This window comes from Bos indicus, chromosome 21, assembly GCF_029378745.1.
Source record: "Bos indicus isolate NIAB-ARS_2022 breed Sahiwal x Tharparkar chromosome 21, NIAB-ARS_B.indTharparkar_mat_pri_1.0, whole genome shotgun sequence".
In the NCBI taxonomy this organism is placed as follows: Eukaryota; Metazoa; Chordata; class Mammalia; order Artiodactyla; family Bovidae; genus Bos; species Bos indicus.
In genome coordinates this window covers 6,999,374-7,019,877 of record NC_091780.1, presented here as the reverse complement: position 1 = coordinate 7,019,877, position 20,504 = coordinate 6,999,374, and the positions used below count along the sequence as shown (strand labels likewise).

Genomic DNA, 20,504 nt, shown 5'->3' with positions numbered 1-20,504 from the left:
GGTCTATGCAGTCGCTGTCTCCTCCAACCATTTTTACAGTGTGTGCACACGTGCATGTGCACACACACAGATACACACACACGGTTCAGGTCTATGCGGTTGCCATCCCCACCAACCCTTGTTTCCAGTGTGTGCACACACACACACACACACACACACACACACACACACACACACGGTTCAGGTCTATGCGGTCGCCATCCCCACCAACCCTTGTTTCCAGTGTGTGCACACGCACGCACGCACACACACACACACACACACACACACACACACACACACACGGTTCAGGTCTATGCGGTCGCTGTCCCCACCGACCCTTGTTTCCAGTGTGTGCACACACACGTGCACACACAAACACACACATGCTACCTTCCAAGTCAGCGTCCCTATAGTTCTCAGCTGGGAAGAACGAGCTTGCCCTGGGCCCTGGCTCTGGCCAGACCTGCTGGGGAGGGGGTGGCTGGCACTAGTCCAGGGCTTGCCCCAAAGGCTGGATGCACACCAATCCAAAGCCGTTGGATACCAGCCCTGGACAGAGGCCCTGCACATCCCTTTGGTCTCTCTCGTTCTCACTGCCCAGCTGATCAAGCTGGCTGTGGCAGAAAGCAGGCACTGCAGCCTTCTAATATCTTAGAGTCCGGAAGGCCAGGAGGCGTTATGCTTCATGGCCTGGCTAGGAAGGTGAAGGCCAGAGAAAGGCTCTACTTCCCTGGAAGCCATGCGCAGTGGGCTGTGTGGGGGGCAGTTTGCCAGAATGTGCGCCCATGTCCTCGGCCAAGGAGGGGCCAAGTGCTGCGCTGAGCTCCTCGGTGTTCTTCACATCCATCCTCGGACATTCCACTGCTCCTGGGACCAGGGGGCTTATGGCGCCCAGGAAAACAAAATGCCCATCTGGTCCTCAAATCCAGAGTTATTAGAAGCTCTGGCAAGGCTCAGCCACAGAGCACCCACCACGGGGACTCAGGACCCCACCATGTGTCCACCCGGTGGACGGAGTTCTGAACTGGGGCTCAGGAGCCTGGACTCTGTCAGAGAGCCGGGGCAGAGTTGCTTAACCTCTCTGCACCTCCGCTCCTTCTGTTAAGCAGGGATCAGCACGGGAGAGGGCTGGGGGCGCAGGGGTCACTGCATAGAGGAACCAAGGCTGGGGCCCCAGACCCCCAAGGCCCGGCTTATCCCTCCTCACCTCTCCTCCTGCCCAAGGACACCCGTGACCACAGGAGTCGCCCTTTAGCGGTACAGGCTGCATTCAGGATGTGACCACCAGGACCCTTCAAATAACGATAGCTTTATTCTAATTCACACCTGGACATATGGAATCCAGATAACACTATTCTGCCTGGCCAGACAGGTAAATTAAAGCCCAAAGGGCCTGCAGGAGCCTGGGGAGACGCAACAGCCCCTGCTGGGCCCCAGGTCACAAAGGCCATGTGCAGATGGAGGCCAGGTTGCCAGGTTTCTGTAGAAAGGCCCAAATCCAGATTGCCAGGTGAAATTTCCCATTTTTTAACTGTTAGCAATCGATTCTAAACTGTTCCCACCAGCATACGGCCTTAGAGCATAGATATCAATGGAAGCAAATGGGGAGCTTCCGGTTACTGAGACCAAAAGGAAACAAACACGCTCCAGGTTCTCATTGGAAATTTTCATCAGAAAATCAGACAGGAGAAACAGCGTTTGGAAGAAGATTCTAGAACACTCCTGGAAGGTTTTCGGGGGGACAATGGTATCTACCTTGGGTATGTGTCAACGATATCAGACGAATGAATGAAGGAATAGCTACAGGGAACTTTCATTCACTTGAATGCTGTTGAACCCCCCTGCCCTGAGGCTCTGGGAGATGTCCTCCTTTCCTCACCCCAGGGCCCTGTGCTTTCCCATCAAGTGTTGTCCAGCCCTCGCCCAAGGGCTCTGGGGACAATGATGCTCTGTCTGCCCACAGAACCTCTGTGTCTGCCTGGGGACAGACTCCCAACCGCTGAGGAGGTTCTCTCAACGGCTGGTGACCAAACCCACTACAGGATGCATGGGTCCCCTTGGCACTCTTTCCTGTTTTGGGGGTTCTCAGGGCCCTTCTAAGTGGATCCCATATGCGGTCACCAGCAGGTGTGGAGTTGGGAGACAAAGTGAATTCAGCTGGTGAGACTGGGACCATCTGGTTGAACTGGGGCCCACGGTGAGAGGGCTGAGCCCCTGAGGCGCCTCCGCTTCCGGGCAGGATGTGAGAGGGCTGAGCCCCTGAGGCGCCTCCGCTTCCGGGCAGGATGTGGGAGGGCTGAGCCCCTGAGGCGCCTCCGCTTCCGGGCAGGATGTGGGAGGGCTGAGCCCCTGAGGCGCCTCCGCTTCCGGGCAGGATGGGCGCGCAGGCGCCATACTCCACGGTGGGAGGGCTGAGCCCCTGAACCGCCTCCGCTTCCGGGCAGGATAGGCGCGCAGGCACCATACTCACCTTAGACCAGCTCCCAGTTTTCCACTCGTAGCAGCCGGAGTAGTCCTCACAGGGCTCCTCGGCTCTCGGCCTAGTGGACGCATCGCATTTTCCTTGGGAGTTGGTGCATGTCACAGTCCGTTTCTGTGTGCCTTTGCCACAGCTGGCAGAACACTGCAAGACACCACTCGGAGACTGAATCCAGTCCAATCCAGTCAGGTCTATCCACACCTGTTAAGTGCCTACCAGGTACCAGCCCCAGCACTGAGGATGCAAGGATGAGGATGCTATTTTTCTGTCCTCGAAAAGCTCCTGGCCTTTTTGAGTCTTATGCACATGGTCCCACCCGGCTCCGCCCAGCTGGCCTCCAGGTCCTGTGCTTGGCCTGAGCCACTCTGGAGCAAAGGCACCAGTTCAGGGTTGGCGGCGGGGAGGAGATGGAGAGCAAAGCCCCCAGTGACTCTCACAGAAGGTGCCTGGCAAGCCCCTGGGTTTCATGTGAACGCCAAGAATGGTAACAGGGTAATGTTCCCTGTGCTATTTTACTTCCTGGGAAACACAGGAAGAGATGGTGTGGGCAGGGGACCCAGAGGAGTGATGCGTGAATCCTCAGTTTCCCACACCCCTAGGCAGCAAGATCCATGGAAACATGGACAGAGCTGGGGAGGTGACAAGGCACAGAGGAGGCAGACCTGGGGGGTGGTCTGGAGCCCAGTTGGTAAGTTCCCAGCCCTACTCTCTGGGCTGGAGATCGGCTGATGCCTGGCTGACACGAGTGAGTTCTTACCCATCTCAAAACAAAGCACGAGGGAACTCAAATCCTGGCTCTGTAACTACCTGGAGGGGTGGGAGGGGTGGGAGGTCGGGGGGAGGTTAAAGAGGGAAAGACACATGTATACCCGCAGCTGACTCACGTGGACGGACGCCAGAGGCCAACGCAATATTGTGAAGCAATTTTCCTTCAGTTAAAAATAAACGAGTTTGGGGAAGAAAAAAACAAAGCACAAGGAGGAGAGGACCCTTGATCCTGGGAGACATAACTGACTTGATCAGCAAGCAGAGGTGACCTGGTTGGGGAACCTGGGGAGCCCACCCTTTGGTTCGTCATGTGGGGAAGCCCAGTCCCCACCATGGAGACAAAAATGCAGCCTGCAGAGATGGTGGGCTGAAGGCAGGGTTCTGTCCAATGCACAGACATGAAGAGACCCGGGAGATCCAGAGGGGACTCCCTCCCAACAGCTGGGTGGGGGGGGGGTCCCATCAGCCGCAGAAGCACGAGTGGAGCCCCAACAGCTCTAACTTTGGTTCTCACACTTGCGTGATTGACGAAAATATGGGAGGGTACATAGCGATTTTTCTTGAGCTACAACAAACTTGACTTTTCACAAGTTCCACTATGTCCACTGGAAAAATGCACATAAAGGACAAATGTTCTATTTGTTATTAACATTTATCTCAAAATGTTATCTAGTTTGATTTTTCCTATGAATTCAACCTAGCTCTCCATCTGAAGGTCCTATTCTTGTTTTCTTTATTTACTTTTTTGAGATGAATTTAAACTGGTTTGTTTTAGAAGAAATACACATTTCACAGGTCATTATGGTATCATTGAGGGGCAAGGGGTTGGAAGAGCAATTGCATTTGATCTTGTGTGTGAGTTTTAAAGGGACTTGAAACACTCAACACCCAGCCCACTTCTTGACCAAATCCTGGTCTGGCCCCTTTTGACCAGCAGCCTGTTGGTGGGAAAGCCTTTAGGGAGGGCACTGCTGCAGGCTGGGATCACCCTGCAAGGGACCTGGGAGGGCAATGTCCAATTTCTCTCTTGGTTTCTGACCCAGGGGTACGAACCAGAAGTCAAAGACAGGAGACAGTTGCTACCTTTTGCTTCCTTTTAATATTTGTTCCTTATTCTGACGAAGTGGGGAAGAAGCTGGGGACTCCTGGTGCCAGTGGGCAACACTGCCAGCTGAATACAGGCAAGCCCAGCAATAAAAACTCACCCAGGAGAAATTTAAACCCATTTGTTTCCAGAAGAAGAAGTGTAAGAGGTACTTCCGTATGTGGTAAAGTTGTAGGGATACCAATTTTGTGAGCATCTCAGGGAGGAAAGATTTGATTCTGCATCAAATGTTTATAAAGAAGCATTGTGAGCCTTGGCTGAGGCAGAATTAGACTGATTGGTGTGGATACTATTTCAGGACTAGCATCAGGCAACACACAGATACAGAAACAGAGATGGAGATATTTCTTTAAATCTTGCTCCAACTGTCTCACACTTTCCAAAATAGACCTCTTTAAGACTATAATGATAGTTGATTATGTCAGGCTTGTTTATTTGGTAAGAGGCATTTTTTTCTTTTCCCTGTAAGAGTCCTATAGGTGGAAAATTTATGGTTTTTCTGATTAAAACATAAATCTTATTTGGATCAAGAACCAGGTGATCAAGGCCCTAAGCTCATGGCAAGGGAGACTACACACCTGCCCCTAGCTTTCCAACTACCCTCCCTAAAAGCCCACTGAATGTTAAACTTCTTAACCTAGGTACATGTAAAGAGAAAAAATTAAAAAAAAAATTAAACTCTGTCCTTTCCCTAAAATATCCTAAGGGTAGGCAAAAACCTCTCCTCTTTAAACAGGTACATGTCAGAATCTGCCTAAAAAGTAAATTCAGTCGCCCAAGGGCAGACTTTTCCTTCATTAAAAATGGGCTGAATACTTTCTTATTCAAAATAATTCCAACTGTTTGGCAATAAAAAGAAACTTTAAAAATACTTTCCACACTGAAGAGTGTCTTGGATTTAGCTTTTCTGACTTTCCTAGAACACGTCTGATGGAAGACCTCGGGGAAGCTTGCCCTTTATTCAGCTATTTTATTTGGTTTGTTTGTTTTATAGCCAAACAATCAAAATCATTAATGTAAGTTCACTGCAAAGCCTTGATGGATGATATTACCAAAGATAAAATATTTCCAGGATCAGTCTTCAAAGTTAAAACTTAAAGCTTAATTGACCTCTTTCCAAAATGTTACATGGCATGAGATTTGTGACTCCAACTCACACACCAAAAGCTGTCTCTCCCAGCATCCGCCCGCCTCTTGCAAAGGCAGCTCCACCAAGACTGCCGTGGAGCTGAAGGCAAGTCTTTGAAAGCACTTTCCCAACCTAACCACCCTACAGGTCCAGAGTGCGCAAAAGAGATGAAAAGGTATCTATTTGTCTACCCACCTACCTATCTCCTATCCATCCAACTATCCATCCCTCCATCTATATTTACAAGAGAATTCTCACAGAAAACAAACAGTACTGTGATATATATTATAAAAAATACACTATCCATGATTTTTGGGCCATGTTGAAACATCAGATGGAATTTGAGAATATGTGACCCAGAACGCGGCTTTGAGCTGCTCCAGGGTCTGGGTGAGGATATTCCTGCGGATATGTCACAAACAGCACGGAGGGAAAGGGGCCATTTTGGGGTCCTTGCAGACAAGGCCCCGGGGCCCTGGCGGTCGTCTCAGCCCTGAGGGCAGCCCAGGCACCCACCTGTGACCACTCCGATGCCTCCCAGATGGACAGGCAGTCCTGGCCCTCGCAGCTCTGCACTGGCGATGGCCGGGGCACGGGGCAGTAGAGGGGCCGGGTGGCAACATGAGTGCCGTTCTGCAGCTGGTACACGCAGGTCACTTCCCGGTGCTGGATGCCCTTCTCGCAGGTTGCTGAGCAGGGGCTCCACGGGCCTGCCACCCACCTGCCCGGAGAAAGACAAGATGGTAAGAGGACAAAGGGCCTTCCAGACAGATCGCAGCATCGTGGGCCTGCTGTGGGAGGGAAGAAGGCGGATGCAGCTTTGCAGTTGGGTTTGGAGATAATTCCAGACTATCAGAGCTGTCTGAGTCGAGTGGTTCAGTGGTCTTCTCAGGACAGAAACCTTTCTGACCCCACTCCCCACGTCAGACTGTTACTGTCCCTATGTCTCCATCCTGCTATCTTGGGCCATCTTTGTTCAGGTGTGATGGACACGAAGCGGGCCACATCCCAGCAGAAGCTCTGGGTGACTCTGTGGCTCGTCTCTCTCTCTTCCTGCTCTCTGCCGTGAGAACAGCAGGTCCAGTACAGGAGCTGCCCCACCGCTGGGCTCTGCCATACATGATGCTGTGGTATGCCACTGGGATTCTGGGGTTGTTCGTCACTGCAGCAAAAGGTGACCGGCACAGCCCTCGACAGAGGACGCCCTAGCCCCAGCTCAAACACACCAGGCCTCCCTGCTTTCCAAACGGTGGCGGGCCCTTCTGAGTGGGGACTGTCACTCTTGAGGAGGCAACTCGGGATGGTCAAAGTCTCTGGAGAGTGACTAAGCTGCTGAGGCCACCAGCTGAAAGTGCTCAACTATGGCTTTCTCCACCTGCCTAACATTTCAATGATCCCAACTCTGTCAGGTCTCCGCTGGCCTTACGGTGCTGGAAAGGAGCTAGGCAGTTTAAGAATCATGATTTCTCAGGACCCAAACAGGGCTTGGAATGTCCTTTCAGGGACTCTCTGTGCTGTGGTCCCTGGCACGCGTGTGTGCCGAGTCGCCTCCGTCATGTCCGACTCTTTGTGACCCTATGGACTGTAGCCTGCCAGGCTCCTCTGTTCATGGGATTCTCCAGGCAAGAATACTGGAGTGGGTTGCCATTTCCTCCTCCAGGGGATCTTCCCGACCCAGGGATCGAACCCACATCTCCTGCATTGCAGGTGGGTTCTTCACCACGAGCACCACCTGGAAAGCCCTTGCGAGCCCCCAGTAGTGGCAGTTCCAGGAGCTCACTGCCTGACAAAGCAGTGCCGCCTGGAGGGTCAGGGCTGATAACCACTCAGTTCTCACAACAGTCAGACCCAGATCCCACCTGATGAGGCCATCCCCCTTGGAAACATCTAGGTGCTGGTGATGAGGCAGAGAACGAAACAAAGCCTGCCTCTGAATCTTGGGGACAGAAAGTAAACCGGTGAGCAATATACAACAGAATCCAACGTACTGTAATAGAGCGCATGAAAGCTGATTGAAGGTGAGTGTTAGCTGCTCAGTTATGTTGGACTCTTTGCGACCCATGGACTGTAGCCTGCCGTATAACATGTTCTATATCACAGACACAGAGAGAATGTGCCACACCGTAATAAGTGCTTCAGAGGAAAGCAAAGCAGCACGGGGCGGACGAGGCGAGGCGAGGGTTAGCACTATTTTATCCAAGGTGGGGCATGGTCTGCCATGGACAGCGCTTGGGAGGAAGTGAGGCAGGAGCCCCGTGCTTTCTGGGAGAAGATGTCGGCAGAGCGCACAGCAGGTGCAAAGGCCCTGGAGGCGGCGTGTGTTGGCAGGGCCGAGGGCAGCCGGGAGCAAGCGTGGCCAGGGAGGGGGTGAGCAGGAGAAGGCAGGACCTGAGAGGCCGCAGCGGGAGGTCACGCAGGGCCTGGCGGGCTGCTGCCTCCTGCTTCAATAAGATGCAGTCTGGGGGCTTTAGCGAAAGGAGGGCACGCCCCTCCAGGGCCACCCTGGCTCTGCACGGCGGCGAGCCTACAGTGGGTGGAGGCTTTAGGGAGGGCAGGGAGGAGGCCACTGCAGTGGTCCAGGTGGGAGAAAAGGGTGGCCTGGACCAGCTGGGGCGCTGGGGGGTGTTGGGCTAAGTTTTGAGAAGATGGGGCTACCCAGTTCCATCCTGACATGACTCCTCCTCATCCCTTAGGGCAAGCTCAGGCCACCTCATCTAGAGCTCATTCCAGACCCCTTGGCAGAGCTCACCACTCTGTCCTTCGTGGCCCAGGGACTAACTGCAGTGACGCTCCTCTCATCAGACCCCTTGCTTATGCTACGAAGATGGAGATGCAGTGCCAGCCTTGGGGGCGAGGACAAGCAGCACACCGCCTGCAGACTGCTTCTGGCAGTGCCTGGCACACTGCCGTATAATGGAACTGGTATTGTTGTTATTCTGTGTCTTCTTGGTGGGAAATGAAGACTTTGCAGGTGGCACGCAGCCTTGCTTCCATTTCAGTGCCTGACAACTGCTTGAACACTTCTGAAAGACGTGAACCAACTCCTACCCATTTCTCCTAGTCCTGGTCTTTAGAGTATAAGAATTCCCTCTCAAATATCTGAAGATAGGTCTTTGGTTCCCCTTTTAAGTTTTCTCTTCTCTTGATCAGAATAATGTACAGATTCTCAATCCATTGTAAGTCTCAAATCAGTCACTGCTGTTCTTAAAATGGATTGATATGTCACAAATAGGATGGTCCAGATGTGACCTGAAAGTGGCGAGAGAATGTGCTGGTTTTCTCTTTAAGTGGGGACTTGCTTTCATGAATGCTCCCCAACTCTGCGCCATTTCCTTTTTTTCTTAAAGCAACCAACTACACTGACCTCTGCTAGCACCTATTATGTTTTTCTCTCAAGAACTGACTCTCAGCCAAATCTCCTTCGTCCTGACCTTTTGCAATTAACTTTGCAAATGTAAGTGTTAGGTTTTAGGTGGAGACCTAGGTTTTAGGTTGAGGTCAGGCTGTTGTGCTGACCTGTGAAATGGCCTAGAATCCTGCTGCTGCCTTTTGTATTTGCTGTGCTTCCCAGGGCTGAGCCCAGAAGCACAGCACATCCCCACTGTGGGATACTCATGGGATACGCAAACACTGCCATGGCATACTCATGGGGCTATCATTGCCTCCGCATGCATGCCACTGCCATGGGTGCCAGCTTCTCCACTTCTGGGCACACAATCAGAGCATGTGCTCTAGGGAATGTGGGTACCAACTCTGTTCACACAAAGGTCACATCCAGGACACAGGGACAGGAGACAGGGAACTGCTGGCAGGGCTCAGCAGTCCTGCCTTGGGGGCTCCTCCCGGCCCACCACTGGCTAGAAAAGTCAGGTCTGTGGGGGTCAGATTCCCATAGAGCTTGGAGGGACTGCCAGCCCCCTAGGTCCTCCTCTCCTTTACCTCTCGTGTCTGCTGTGTGCTGTGCTTAGTCGCTCAGTCATGTCCGACTCTTGTGACCCCATGGACTCCTACCAGACTCCTCTGTCCATGGGGATTCTCCAGGCAAGAATACTGGAGTGGGTCGCCATGCCCTCCTCCAGGGGATCTTTGCACCCAGGAATCGAACCCAGGTCAGTGTTTGATCGGATTCTTTACCATCTGAGCCACTGGAAGCTGGTACTTTTCAAAAGGCTGACAGGATGGAAAAGAGCTCATGTACCCTTGTCCTCTTTCCAGAAGAATCCTTAGATCCATCCCTGCCTGAAACATGTGCCGAGCCACCGACAGGAGGGCTCTGTGTCGTAGGCACACCTGCTAAAGGTTATTGGAACTATTTTTCAGCTGGACCTTCTTGCTCCTGAACTTAAGAAACACCTCGGTGAGGAATGGGGATGAAAAGTGGCCTCCCGAAGACTTTGCTTTCGGTGACAGAAAGAAACCACTTCCGCTGAAGGGCCTCGGCTGCATGAAGCCCATGTGGGACAGGAGATGACATCACACGCCTGGACATCACAGTCAAGTCCCATCGATTCCAAGTCTACTAACTTGAGAAGGGCCAACAGTTCCACACAACAATGTGTACTACAATTACAATGCAAACCTGAGCTTTCTTCACTCATATCCTCTAAAAATCTTAACAGCGACATTCATTAGCTGAGTTTGAGTTAGTAGTTCTTCTTAAAAGCAATAAAACTGTAATTCTTGATGAAGCCACCACAATACTTCCATCATTGAGGTCCCTCCCCCATTCCCACAGGGTCAGGTCAGCCTCTCCTGTCCAGCTGACACAGATGCACCTCCTTTGTATGTGTGCCAAGTTCAATCATTCTAATCAGGTAGTTTTCCGCCTTTATCTGTGGCTTCACTTTCCCCAGTTTACTAGCAGCCAACTGCAATCTGAAGACATTAAGTGGGAAATTCCAGAAATAAACAATTCATAGTTTAAACTGCTCTGTTCTGAGCAGTGGGATGAAATCTCCCACCATCCCAGTCAGTCCCACCCGGGATGGGACCCATGTCTTTGCCCAGCTTATCCACACTGTATAGGCTCCCTGCCGCTTAGTACAGGAAATACACAGTATGTACATACCTGCAGGGTTCAGTACTATCCTGGGTTTCGGGCATCTACTGGGGGGCTTGGGATGTACGGCCCATGGATGAGGGGGGACTACTAGCTTTTGGACAGCGCTGTCACTACCTGACACCCTGTTTTTGTTTTTTGTTTTTTTTTAACTGCTGTCGCAAACTGCTATAAACTTAAGGGCACAAAAAAATACAGACTGATTATCTTTCACTTCTGGAGGCAGAAAAACTAACGTGGATCTCAAGGGGCTAAAATCAAGGTGCTGCACGGCTGGTTCCTTCTGGAGACTCGAGGAAGACTCTGCTTCCTTGTCTTTCCTAGCTTCTACACACTGCCCTGAGTCCCTGGCTGGTGGCACCTTCTTCTGTCTTCAAAACCAGTAAATCAAGAAGAACTCTTCTCGCACTATATCACTTCAACCTTCTCTTCTGCTTCCCTCTTCTGGTTTAGGACCCTTGCAATTATACTGGACCCACTCAGATAATTCAGGAAAAACCAGATGACTAGAAACCTGTATTAATTTCCTAGAGCTGCTGCGAAGAAGTACCACAAGCTGAGTGTCTTAAAACAGTTCAGTCAGTTGCTCAGTGGTGTCTGACTCTTTGCAACCCCATGGACTGCAGCACACCAGGCTTCCCTGTCCATCACCAACTCTGGGAGCTTGCTCAAACTCATGTCCATTGAGTCGGTGATGCCATCCAACCATCTCTTCCTCTGTCATCCCCTTCTCCTCCTGCCTTCTATCTTTCCCACCATCAGGGTCTTTTCCAATGAATCAGTTCTTCTCATCAGGAAGCCAAAGTATGGGAACTTCAGCTTCAGCATCAGTCCTCCCAATGAATATTCAGGACTGATTTCCTTTAGGATGGACTGGTTGGAGCTCCTTGCAGTCCAAGGGACTCTCAAGAGTCTTCTCCAACATCACAGTTCAAAAGCATAAATTCTTCGGTGCTCAGCTTTCTTTATAGTTCAACTCTCACATCCATACATGACTACTGGAAAAACCATAGCTTTGACTAGATGAATCTTTGTCACCAAAGTAATGTCTCTGTTTTTTAATATGCTGTCTAGGTTTGTCATAGCTTTTCTTCCAAGGAGCAAGCATGGCTGCAGTCACCATCTGCGATGATTTTGGAGCCCCCCCAAATAAAGTCTCTCACTATTCCCATTGTTTTCCCATCTATTTGCCATGAAGTGATGAGCCCAGATGCCATGATCTTTGTTTTCTGAATGTTGAGTTTTAAGCCAGCTTTTTCACTCTCCCCTTTAACTTTCATCAAGAGGTTCTTTAGTTCCTCTTTGTTTTCTGCCATAAGGGTGGTGTCATCTGCCTATCTGAGGTTATTGATATTTCTCCTGGCAATGTTGATTCCAGCTTGTGCTTCATCTAGCCTGGCATTTCTCATGATATATTCTGCATATAAGTTAAATAAACAGGGTGACAATATACACCGTTGACGTAGTCCTTTCCCAATTTGGAACCAGTCTGTTGTTCCATGTCCAGTTCTAACTTTTGCTTCTTGACCTGCATACAGATTTCGCAGGAGGCAGGTATGGTGGTCTGGCATTCCCATCTCTTTATGTTTGGCATTCCCAAACTCTTCCACAGTTTGTTGTGACCCACACAGTCAAAGACTTTGGCATAGTCAGTAAAGCAGAAATAGATGTTTTTCTGAAACTCTCTTGCTTTTTCTATGATCCAATGAATGTTGGAAATTTGATCTCTGGTTCCTCTGCCTTTTCTAAATCCAGCTTGAACATCTGGAAGTTCTTGGTTCATGTACTGTTGAAGCCTTGCTTGGAGAATTTTGAGCATTTCTTTGCTAGTGTGTGAGATGACTGCAATTGTGTGGTAGTTTGAACATTCTTTGGCATTGTCTTTCTTTAGGATTGGAATGAAAACTGACCTTTTCTAGTCCTGTGGTCACTGCAGACAGAATGAAAATCCCAAGTACAAAACACTAACCAAAATGACCACATGGACCACAGCCTTGTCTAACTCAAGGAAACTATGAGCCACACCATGTAGGGCCACCCAAAATAGATGGATCAAAGTGGAGAGTTCTGACAAAAACATAGTCCACTGGAGAAGGGAATGGCAAACCACTTCAGTATTCTTGCCTCGAGAATCCTATGAACAGTATGAAAAGGCAAAAAGACAGGACACTGAAAAATGAACACCCCAGGTTGGTAGGTACCCAATATGCTACTGAAGAAGAGTGGAGATATAACTCCAGAAAGAATGAAGAGATGGAGCCAAAGTGAAAACAACGTCCAGTTATGGATGTGACTGGTGATGGAAGTAAAGTCTGATGCTGTGAAGAACACTATTGCATAGGAACCTGGAATGTTAGGTCCATGAATCAAGGCAAATTAGAAGTGGTCAAACAGGAGATGGCAAAGAGTGAACATTGACATTTTAGGAATCAGTGAACAAAAATGGACTGGAATGGGCGAATTTAACTCAGATGACCATTGTATCTACTGTGGGCAAGAATCCCTTAAAAAAATGGAGTAACCCTCATAGTCAACAAAAGAGTCCAAAATGCAGTACTTGGGTGCAATCTTAAAAATGACAGAATGATCTCTGTTCGTTTCCAAGGCAGACCATTCAATATCACAGTCATCCAAGTCTATGCTCCAACCACTAATGCCGAAGAAGCTGAAGCTGAATGGTTAAATGAACCTACAAGACCTTCCAGAACTAACGCCAAAAAAAGATGTCCTTTTCATCATAGGGGACTGGAATGCAAAACTAGGAAGTCAAGAGATACCTGGAGTAACAGGCAAGTTTGGCCTTGGAGTACAAAATGAACCAGGGCAAAGGCTAATAGAGTTTTGCCAACAGAATGCACTGGTCATAGTAAACACCCTCTTCTAACAACACAAGAGAAGACTCTACACGTGGACATCACCAGATGGTCAATACAGAAATCAGACTGATTATATTCTTTGCAGCCAAAATGGAGATGCTCTATACAGTCAAGCAAAAACAGGACGGGGAGCTGACTGTGGCTCAGATCATTAAATTCAGACTTAAATTGAAGAAATTAGGGAAAACCACTAGACCATTCAAGTATGACCTAAATCAAATCCCTTACAATTATACAGTGGAAGTGACAAAAATAAATTCAAGGGATTAGATTTGATAGACAGAGTGCCTCAAAAACTATGGATTGAGGTTCATGACATTGTACAGAAAGCAGTGATCAAGACCATTCCCAAGAAAAAGAAATGCAAAAAGGCAAAATGATTGTCTGAAGAGGCCTTACAAATAGCTGAGAAAAGAAGAGAAGTGAAATGCAAAGGAGAAAAGGAAAGATACATCCATCTGAATGTAGAGTTCTAAAGAGAAGCACAGAGAGATAAGAAAGCCTTCCTAAGTCATCAACACAAAGGAATAGAGGACAGCTATAGAAAGGGCAAGACTAGAGATCTTCTTCAAGAAAATTAGAGATACCAAGGGAACATTTCATGCAAAGATGGGCTCAATAAAGGACAGAAACAGTATGGACCTAACAGAAGTAGAAGATATTAAGAAGAGGTGGCAAGAATACACAGAAGAACTACACAAAAAAAGATCTTCATGACCGAGATAACCATGATGGTGTGATCACTCACCTAGAGCCAGACATCCTGGAATGTGAAGTCAAGTGGGCCTTAGAAAGCATCACTATGAACAAAGCTAGTGGAGGTGATGGAATTCCAGCTGAGCTATTTCAAATACTAAAAGATGATGCTATGAAAGTGCTGCACTCAATATGCTGACAAATTTGGAAAACTCAGCAGTGGCCACAGGACTGGAAAAGTTCAGTTTTCATTCCAATCCCAAAGAAGGGCTTAAAACAACAAGAATTTATTCTCTTACAGCTCTGGCGGCTGGAAGTAAAAAAATTAAAGTGATGGCAGGGTGGTTTCCTTCTGAGGACTCTGAGGAGTCTGTTCCATGTCTGTCTCCCAGGTTCTGGTAACTTTATTTGGGGGAGACCTATAACAACCTAATTCCACCTGCAGCCCTAACTTTCCTTTGACATGTAACCTAATATTTTCATGAGTTCCAGGGATTAGGATGCAGACATCTTTGATGGTCAGTATTTTAAGTATACATCACATTAATAGTTCTGAGAAATTATATCTTCTATTCAAAATTCAGTTTCTATTCAAGTCTTTATTTAAGACTTAAACTAGGTAAAGATCTCATGCAATCTGCTGAAATGTGACTGTCTCACAAAGAAACAATGGCATCTTTAGGATCACATTCTACTAACACAGTTATTTTAGGTTGACTAGAAAGTGAATCTCCAACACAGATAACCAAAAAGAAGACATTTGTGGGTCATTCATTTTCAGCAACTTCAAACTGTGAAAAAAGTGTGAGCTGTTCTTTTTCAACATAACAAGTGTTTAAGATAGCAAGTGGTTTGCCTGTGGGGTCAGTTTTATCCATCTCCAAAATGGGTCAGCAGTAAGGATCTGGCATTGGCACCTAGTCTGTGCCTGTCTCTGAGCCAGGAAAGTTATTTACAATAAGTAAATTAATCGAGGTAAGGCACCTGTATGTGATTGCCTGAGCATCTGTTGTAGAGACATGCAAATTCCCAACACAGAATCAAATATCCCACAGGGAAAATACCACACACAGCATAAAAAGAAGGATGTGAAACAGCCCGGAAGCTCCAGGAAGCTGCAGGGAGGTTAAAGAGATTTTGGCTACTGGGATGGCTCCTTTGTCCAGCCTCATCAACTTCATGCCAAGCCCTGAACCAAGGGCCCGGGCACTCAGCTCAGCAGCCCCACCTTCACAAAGCTCGGTCAAGCGTGTGGTCCTTGGGGGAGAGGGAAACATAAAAACAGGCAATGTCATCACTGTCTGATAAGTGCAGTGGATGAAATGGAGCTTGAGCTGGGTCGTGAAGGTCAAGGTGAAGTTGGTCAAGCAAAGAAACAGGGCTCAGGGCTCTGAGAGCGAGCACCTACCCATGAAATGTTGAGGAGCAACTGTGAGTTTGGGATGACCAATCCTAAAGGATACTTCAGGGTGGGCAGGAGGAAAGCTGCCTTGGGGGTCTCCGGTGATCGTGTACCCTGGGGCAAGATGATGGGTTTCACCAAGGCAGCAGAGAAATGGAAAACAGGCACGCTGATACAAGCCTATGAAAGGGTGGAGTTGACAGGGCTGTGGGTACATGGGGTCATGGAGAGAAAGAAGGCAAGAGTTAAGCTCAGGATTCTAACTGGTCCAGAGGATGCTGGTGGTGCCTCCACTGCGAGGGAAGAACACAGGGAGGGGAGTTGACCTGGGGGTGGAAGGGGGGTATTACTTTCAGGTGGCCGCTAGGCCACTCGGTGGTGCTGGGAAGGGTCTGCAGGTGCAGTTCTGGAGGTCAAGGGTGCCACCTGATGGGAGACACAGGGTTGGAAGTCAAAAGCAATAAAGTCCTGGTAGACAGCAAGGGTAAGAACGACTAACGACTCATCCGGGGAGCTTATACTGGAGGACAGGGGGCAGGGCTTGGGGAGTGCAAGCACCTGGGGTTGGACTCAGTCATGGGAGTGGGAGGAGAGGTGATGAGAAAGGCCGGTGAGGGCAAGTGGACAGTGCAAGAGGCACCAAGAAGGGCTGGGCTGGATGAGGCTGAAGAGCATCCCTGGATTTAGCCAGGAGGTGGCGAAGCTGATGGGGGGGAGGACTGGGGAGACCAGTCACCAGCGCTGTAAGTGCAGAATGGATGAGGGTGAAGAGGAGATGCTGGCACTTTTAGCAGATTTGGTTTGATGCCTACAAAGTGGGATCCACAAACCCTCAATGCTGGGGTGACACTCCACCTTTGGAAACTAGACCTAGAGGTCAGCAAGATGTGCCATGACTTAAGAGCCTCCGGTCAAGCAAGCTGCATGCGGGCGAGAAGGTGAGTGAGGATGTGAGAAGGGGATGCTGAGAACGGCCGAGGGCGGCAAGCAGTGGCTCCTAGAGCCACCTGTCTGGACCCGTGGGCCACCCTGCCCACTGGCAGTGCCTCCTGGAAAGTCATCTGGGCCAAGCGGCAGAGCAGATGACCTGTTGGAGACCTGGGCCGTGTCTGAGAAGCTGGAGGCCAGCTGGGGAGGGAAGCCAGGGGCCTGGTGTGGACAGCACCGTGAGGGGAAGACTTGGCCACAATCATACAGACTGTGTAGCCTACCAGGCTCCTCTGTCCACAGGACTTCCCAGATATGAATGTGCTGTACTTAGTTGCTCAGTCACGTCTGACTCTTTGGACCCCATGCACTGTACGGTCCATGGAATTCTCCAGGTCAGAATAGTGCAGTGGGTAGCCTTTCCCTTCTCCAGGGGATCTTCCCAACCCAGGGATCGAACCCAGATATCCCGCACTGCAGCTGGATTCTTTACCATCTGAGCTACCAGGGAAGTCCAAGAATACTGGAATGAGTAGCCTATCCCTTCTCCAGGGGATCTTCCTGACCCAGGAATTGAACCAGGGTCTCCTGAATTGCAGGCAGATTCTTTGTCACAGAGCCACCCGGGAAGCCCTGCCCAGGACGTTTTCAATGCCATCTTGCCTTTGACCCACCAGAATTCCCAGAGGAAGGCGGCTCAGGGCCTGCTGGGTTTGCTTCACAGATGGAGGAACTGACTCAGAGAGACAGCAACACTGGCCCAAAGCCCACCAGCTATTAAGTGGGTGAGCCCTCTGTGCCCCGACCCAGGGACTTCCTTTTTGTATTTACACACTCATGCTCTGGTTAGGGGACACCTGACCGATTTCATCAGGATGCCCCAAGGGTGAAAGATGCCCACTTACTAGAGCCAGACATTCTCAAAGTCTCTGCAGGTCGCGTTCAGGATCCTGGGATCAGACGGGCCTGGCCTTGAGTATTCCTTCCATCAGCTTGCCAGCTGTGTGACCTTGGACAAGTCAGTACTCAAGCCTCTGCCAGGAGGTCAGCTCAGGCCTGGCGCTCTGTGGGCCTGATAAATATCAGCTGTTATTGCTGCTATAACTATTATTCTCAGTCTAGACATCTGTCTTATTCAGAGGAACTGCTGTTCCTCAAAGCCCTCTGGAATGGCTCGTCTATATGGGCATTTGGAACCAGAACAAATTCATTTGAATTTTTAGAAAATTTTCAATAAATCTGTATGATTCAGATGATAGGAATATGAAGAACCTGCTTGAGTGCTGAGTCCTGTAACTTGGTGCGCGTTTTCTCCCCGCTCTGAGCCCCTGGCTCTCATCCATAAAGCAGGACTGGATGCTGACCTCACAGCAGGTAAAGGCCCCAGGGGGATGCCCACGGGGGAGCCCCAGGGACGGACATCTTCCTTTCCCCCTGGGGCAGGGCTGCCGCACGCGGGGCTGTGAGTGTCCGGCCGAGGTCAGGCCAGCAGAGCTCTGCCTTCCGCGGATGACAGGGCTCTCCCAGGACACTCGGGCTGTGCTCACCACGTGCGCCGCCGGCCTGGGCTGAGCAGACGTGGCAGAAGCCGCTGGCCCGGAGCCGGACCTCCCGGGCCTCGTCCCAGAAACACCACGGAGGACGCAGCAGCGGCAGACGCCGCGTCCGCCCGGGTCGCTCTCACAGCTCAGGGCAGGCTGCAGCCAGCAGCTCTGTTATGAGAACAATCAAAACACGCCTTTAACATGTGCCATTTAAAGTCCCCGAAGATACGTGGCTGCTTTTATTGAGCAGATGTCCGTGAGAGGAGCGGGGCGGGGAGGCACGACCAGGACTTAACGGGCTGGGCTGCGAGGTTCTCCCAGGGGACGGAGGGGGACACCTCACAGCTGCACACGAAGTTTCAACGCAACATTTCTCCATTTAAAACTTGAGAATTATGGGTTCTCGTATACATTTCCTTGAAAAGGAATATTATCCACATATTTGTTTTTTTCCAGGAGGAAATGAGAGCCTGCAGTGCGTGATTGGGAGAGAATACACGGGCCTGTGCACGTGAGCTTCTGCTACAGGACATTAGTCCCCCTCTGAAAACCAAGCTGGGTCAGTCTGAGAACTTGCCATGCTTCCCTGAAAAGGTTCTTGAGTCAGTGTGGTTAGTTCTCACTTGCCAGGGAAAGGAAGAGGAAGGAAGGAGGAAGAGAGGGGGAGGGTGGAAGGGGCAGGGAAGCGGGGGAGGCAGGGGGCAGGGAAGGTGGGGGAGGGAGGGGGCAGGGAAGGGAGAAGGAGGCAGGGAAGGGGACAGGGAGCCAGGGAGGGAGGGAGCCGCCGAGGGAGGGAGGGGGCAAGGAAGGAAAGCTTTGCTAAAATACAACTTAAGGGAATATGTTTCAGGAGTGGTTTCTCTAGATATTGCACCAGCTAACCATTTTGGGAGCTTCCTATGTACTAGGCAATGTTCTGAGCACTTAACATGATTCGAATTATTTGATCCCTGTAACAATCCTACAGAGAGCCATTCTACAGATGAGGAAATCAAGGCACAGAGCGCTTAAGTGGCTTGCCCAAGGTCATACATTAGCAAGCAGAAGCATGATTTTAACAGTTCCATTGAGACCTAATTCACATACTCTACAATTCATCCATATAAAGAGAACAATAATATTCTGAGTTGTGAAATAACCATCACAATCAATTTAGCATGTTTTCATTACCCTCCAAAGAGACTCTACAACTCTTAGCTGTCATCTCCCAGTAGATCCCCCCTCCCACCCCTCTAAGCCCTAAGCAATCCCTAACCTACTTTTCGTCTCTATAGACTTGCCTCTTCTGGACATTTCATATAAATGGACACATAACATGTGGTTCTTTGTGCCTGGATTCTTTCACTGAGCATGATGTTTCCAAGGCTCATCCACATGATAGCACCTATCAGTATTTCATTCCCTTTTGTTACTGAATAATATTTGATTGTATGGATATGCCATATTTATCAGTTCATCAGTTGAGGGACATTTGGGTTATTTCCACATTTCAACTATTACGAATAATGCTACAGTGAACATCAGTGGATAGTTTTTGTATGGACATGTGTTCTCATTTCTTTTGACTATATACCAAGGAGTGGAACTGCTGGATCATATGCTAACTCTATGTTTAACAATTTGAGAAATTCCAGACTGTTTCCAAAGCAGCTCCACCGTTTTGCATTTCTATAGTAGCATATGAAAATCTAAATTCTCCACACTAACATTTGTGTGTGTGTGTTGCTCAGTCATGTCCGACTCTTTGTGTAGCCCACTGGGCTTCTCTGTCCATGGGATTCTCCAGGCAAGAATACTGGAGTGGGTTGCCATTTCCTTCTCCAGGGGATCTTCCCCACCTGGGAATCAAACCTAGGTCTCCTTCATTCCAGGAAGATTTTTTTTTTACCATCTGAGCCACCAGGGGAGCTACAGTCCCATACATTTTTGCTATTATCTCTCATTTTGATTACAGCCATGTTAGTGGGTGTGAAGTGGTATCCCATTGTGTTTTCATGTACTGTGGTAAAATATGTACAAAATTGACCGTTTTTAACGCTTTGCAGCGTACAGTTCAGTAGTATTAAATACATTCACATTGTGGTGCAACCTCACCATTATCTCAAAACTTTTCATCTTCCCAACCTGAATTAATTAGATTCAATAAACAATAACCTCTTCTTCCCCTCTCCCCCAGCCCCCATCATCAAACTTTCCGTCTCTATGACTGTCTGCTCAGGTGCCTCATATAAGTGGATCCCTACAGTGTTTGTTCTTCTGTAACCGTCTTATTTCACCAAGTATAATGTCCTCAAGGCTCATCCATGTTGCAGCATCTGTCAGAACTTCCTTCCTTTTGGAGGGTGAATAGCATTTCACTGTACATGTGTAACACGTTTCATTTGTCTGTTTGTCCAGAGAGGAACACTTGTACTGCTTCCACCCTCTGACTATTGTGAATGATGATGCTATGAAGCTAGCTGTACAATTTCTGTTAGAGTTCCTTTTTTAAAAATTCTTTTGGGTATATAATTTTGGGTATATAATTCTTTTAATTC

General features: G+C 49.2%; 1 protein-coding gene across 2 annotated transcripts in view; it reads right to left on the bottom strand.

The window, feature by feature from the left end:
• The window catches only part of ADAMTS17 (ADAM metallopeptidase with thrombospondin type 1 motif 17), a 404,698-nt gene that overhangs the window by 14,704 nt on the left and 369,490 nt on the right, over positions 1-20,504 (bottom strand). For both annotated transcript variants that reach the window (XM_019983858.2, XM_070775014.1), the window contains exons 20-21: positions 5,980-6,184; positions 2,453-2,605 (exon numbers count right to left, since the gene is read on the bottom strand). In XM_019983858.2, coding sequence (XP_019839417.2) covers positions 2,453-2,605; positions 5,980-6,184 — 358 coding nt within the window. The remainder of the gene's footprint in view (positions 1-2,452; positions 2,606-5,979; positions 6,185-20,504) is intronic.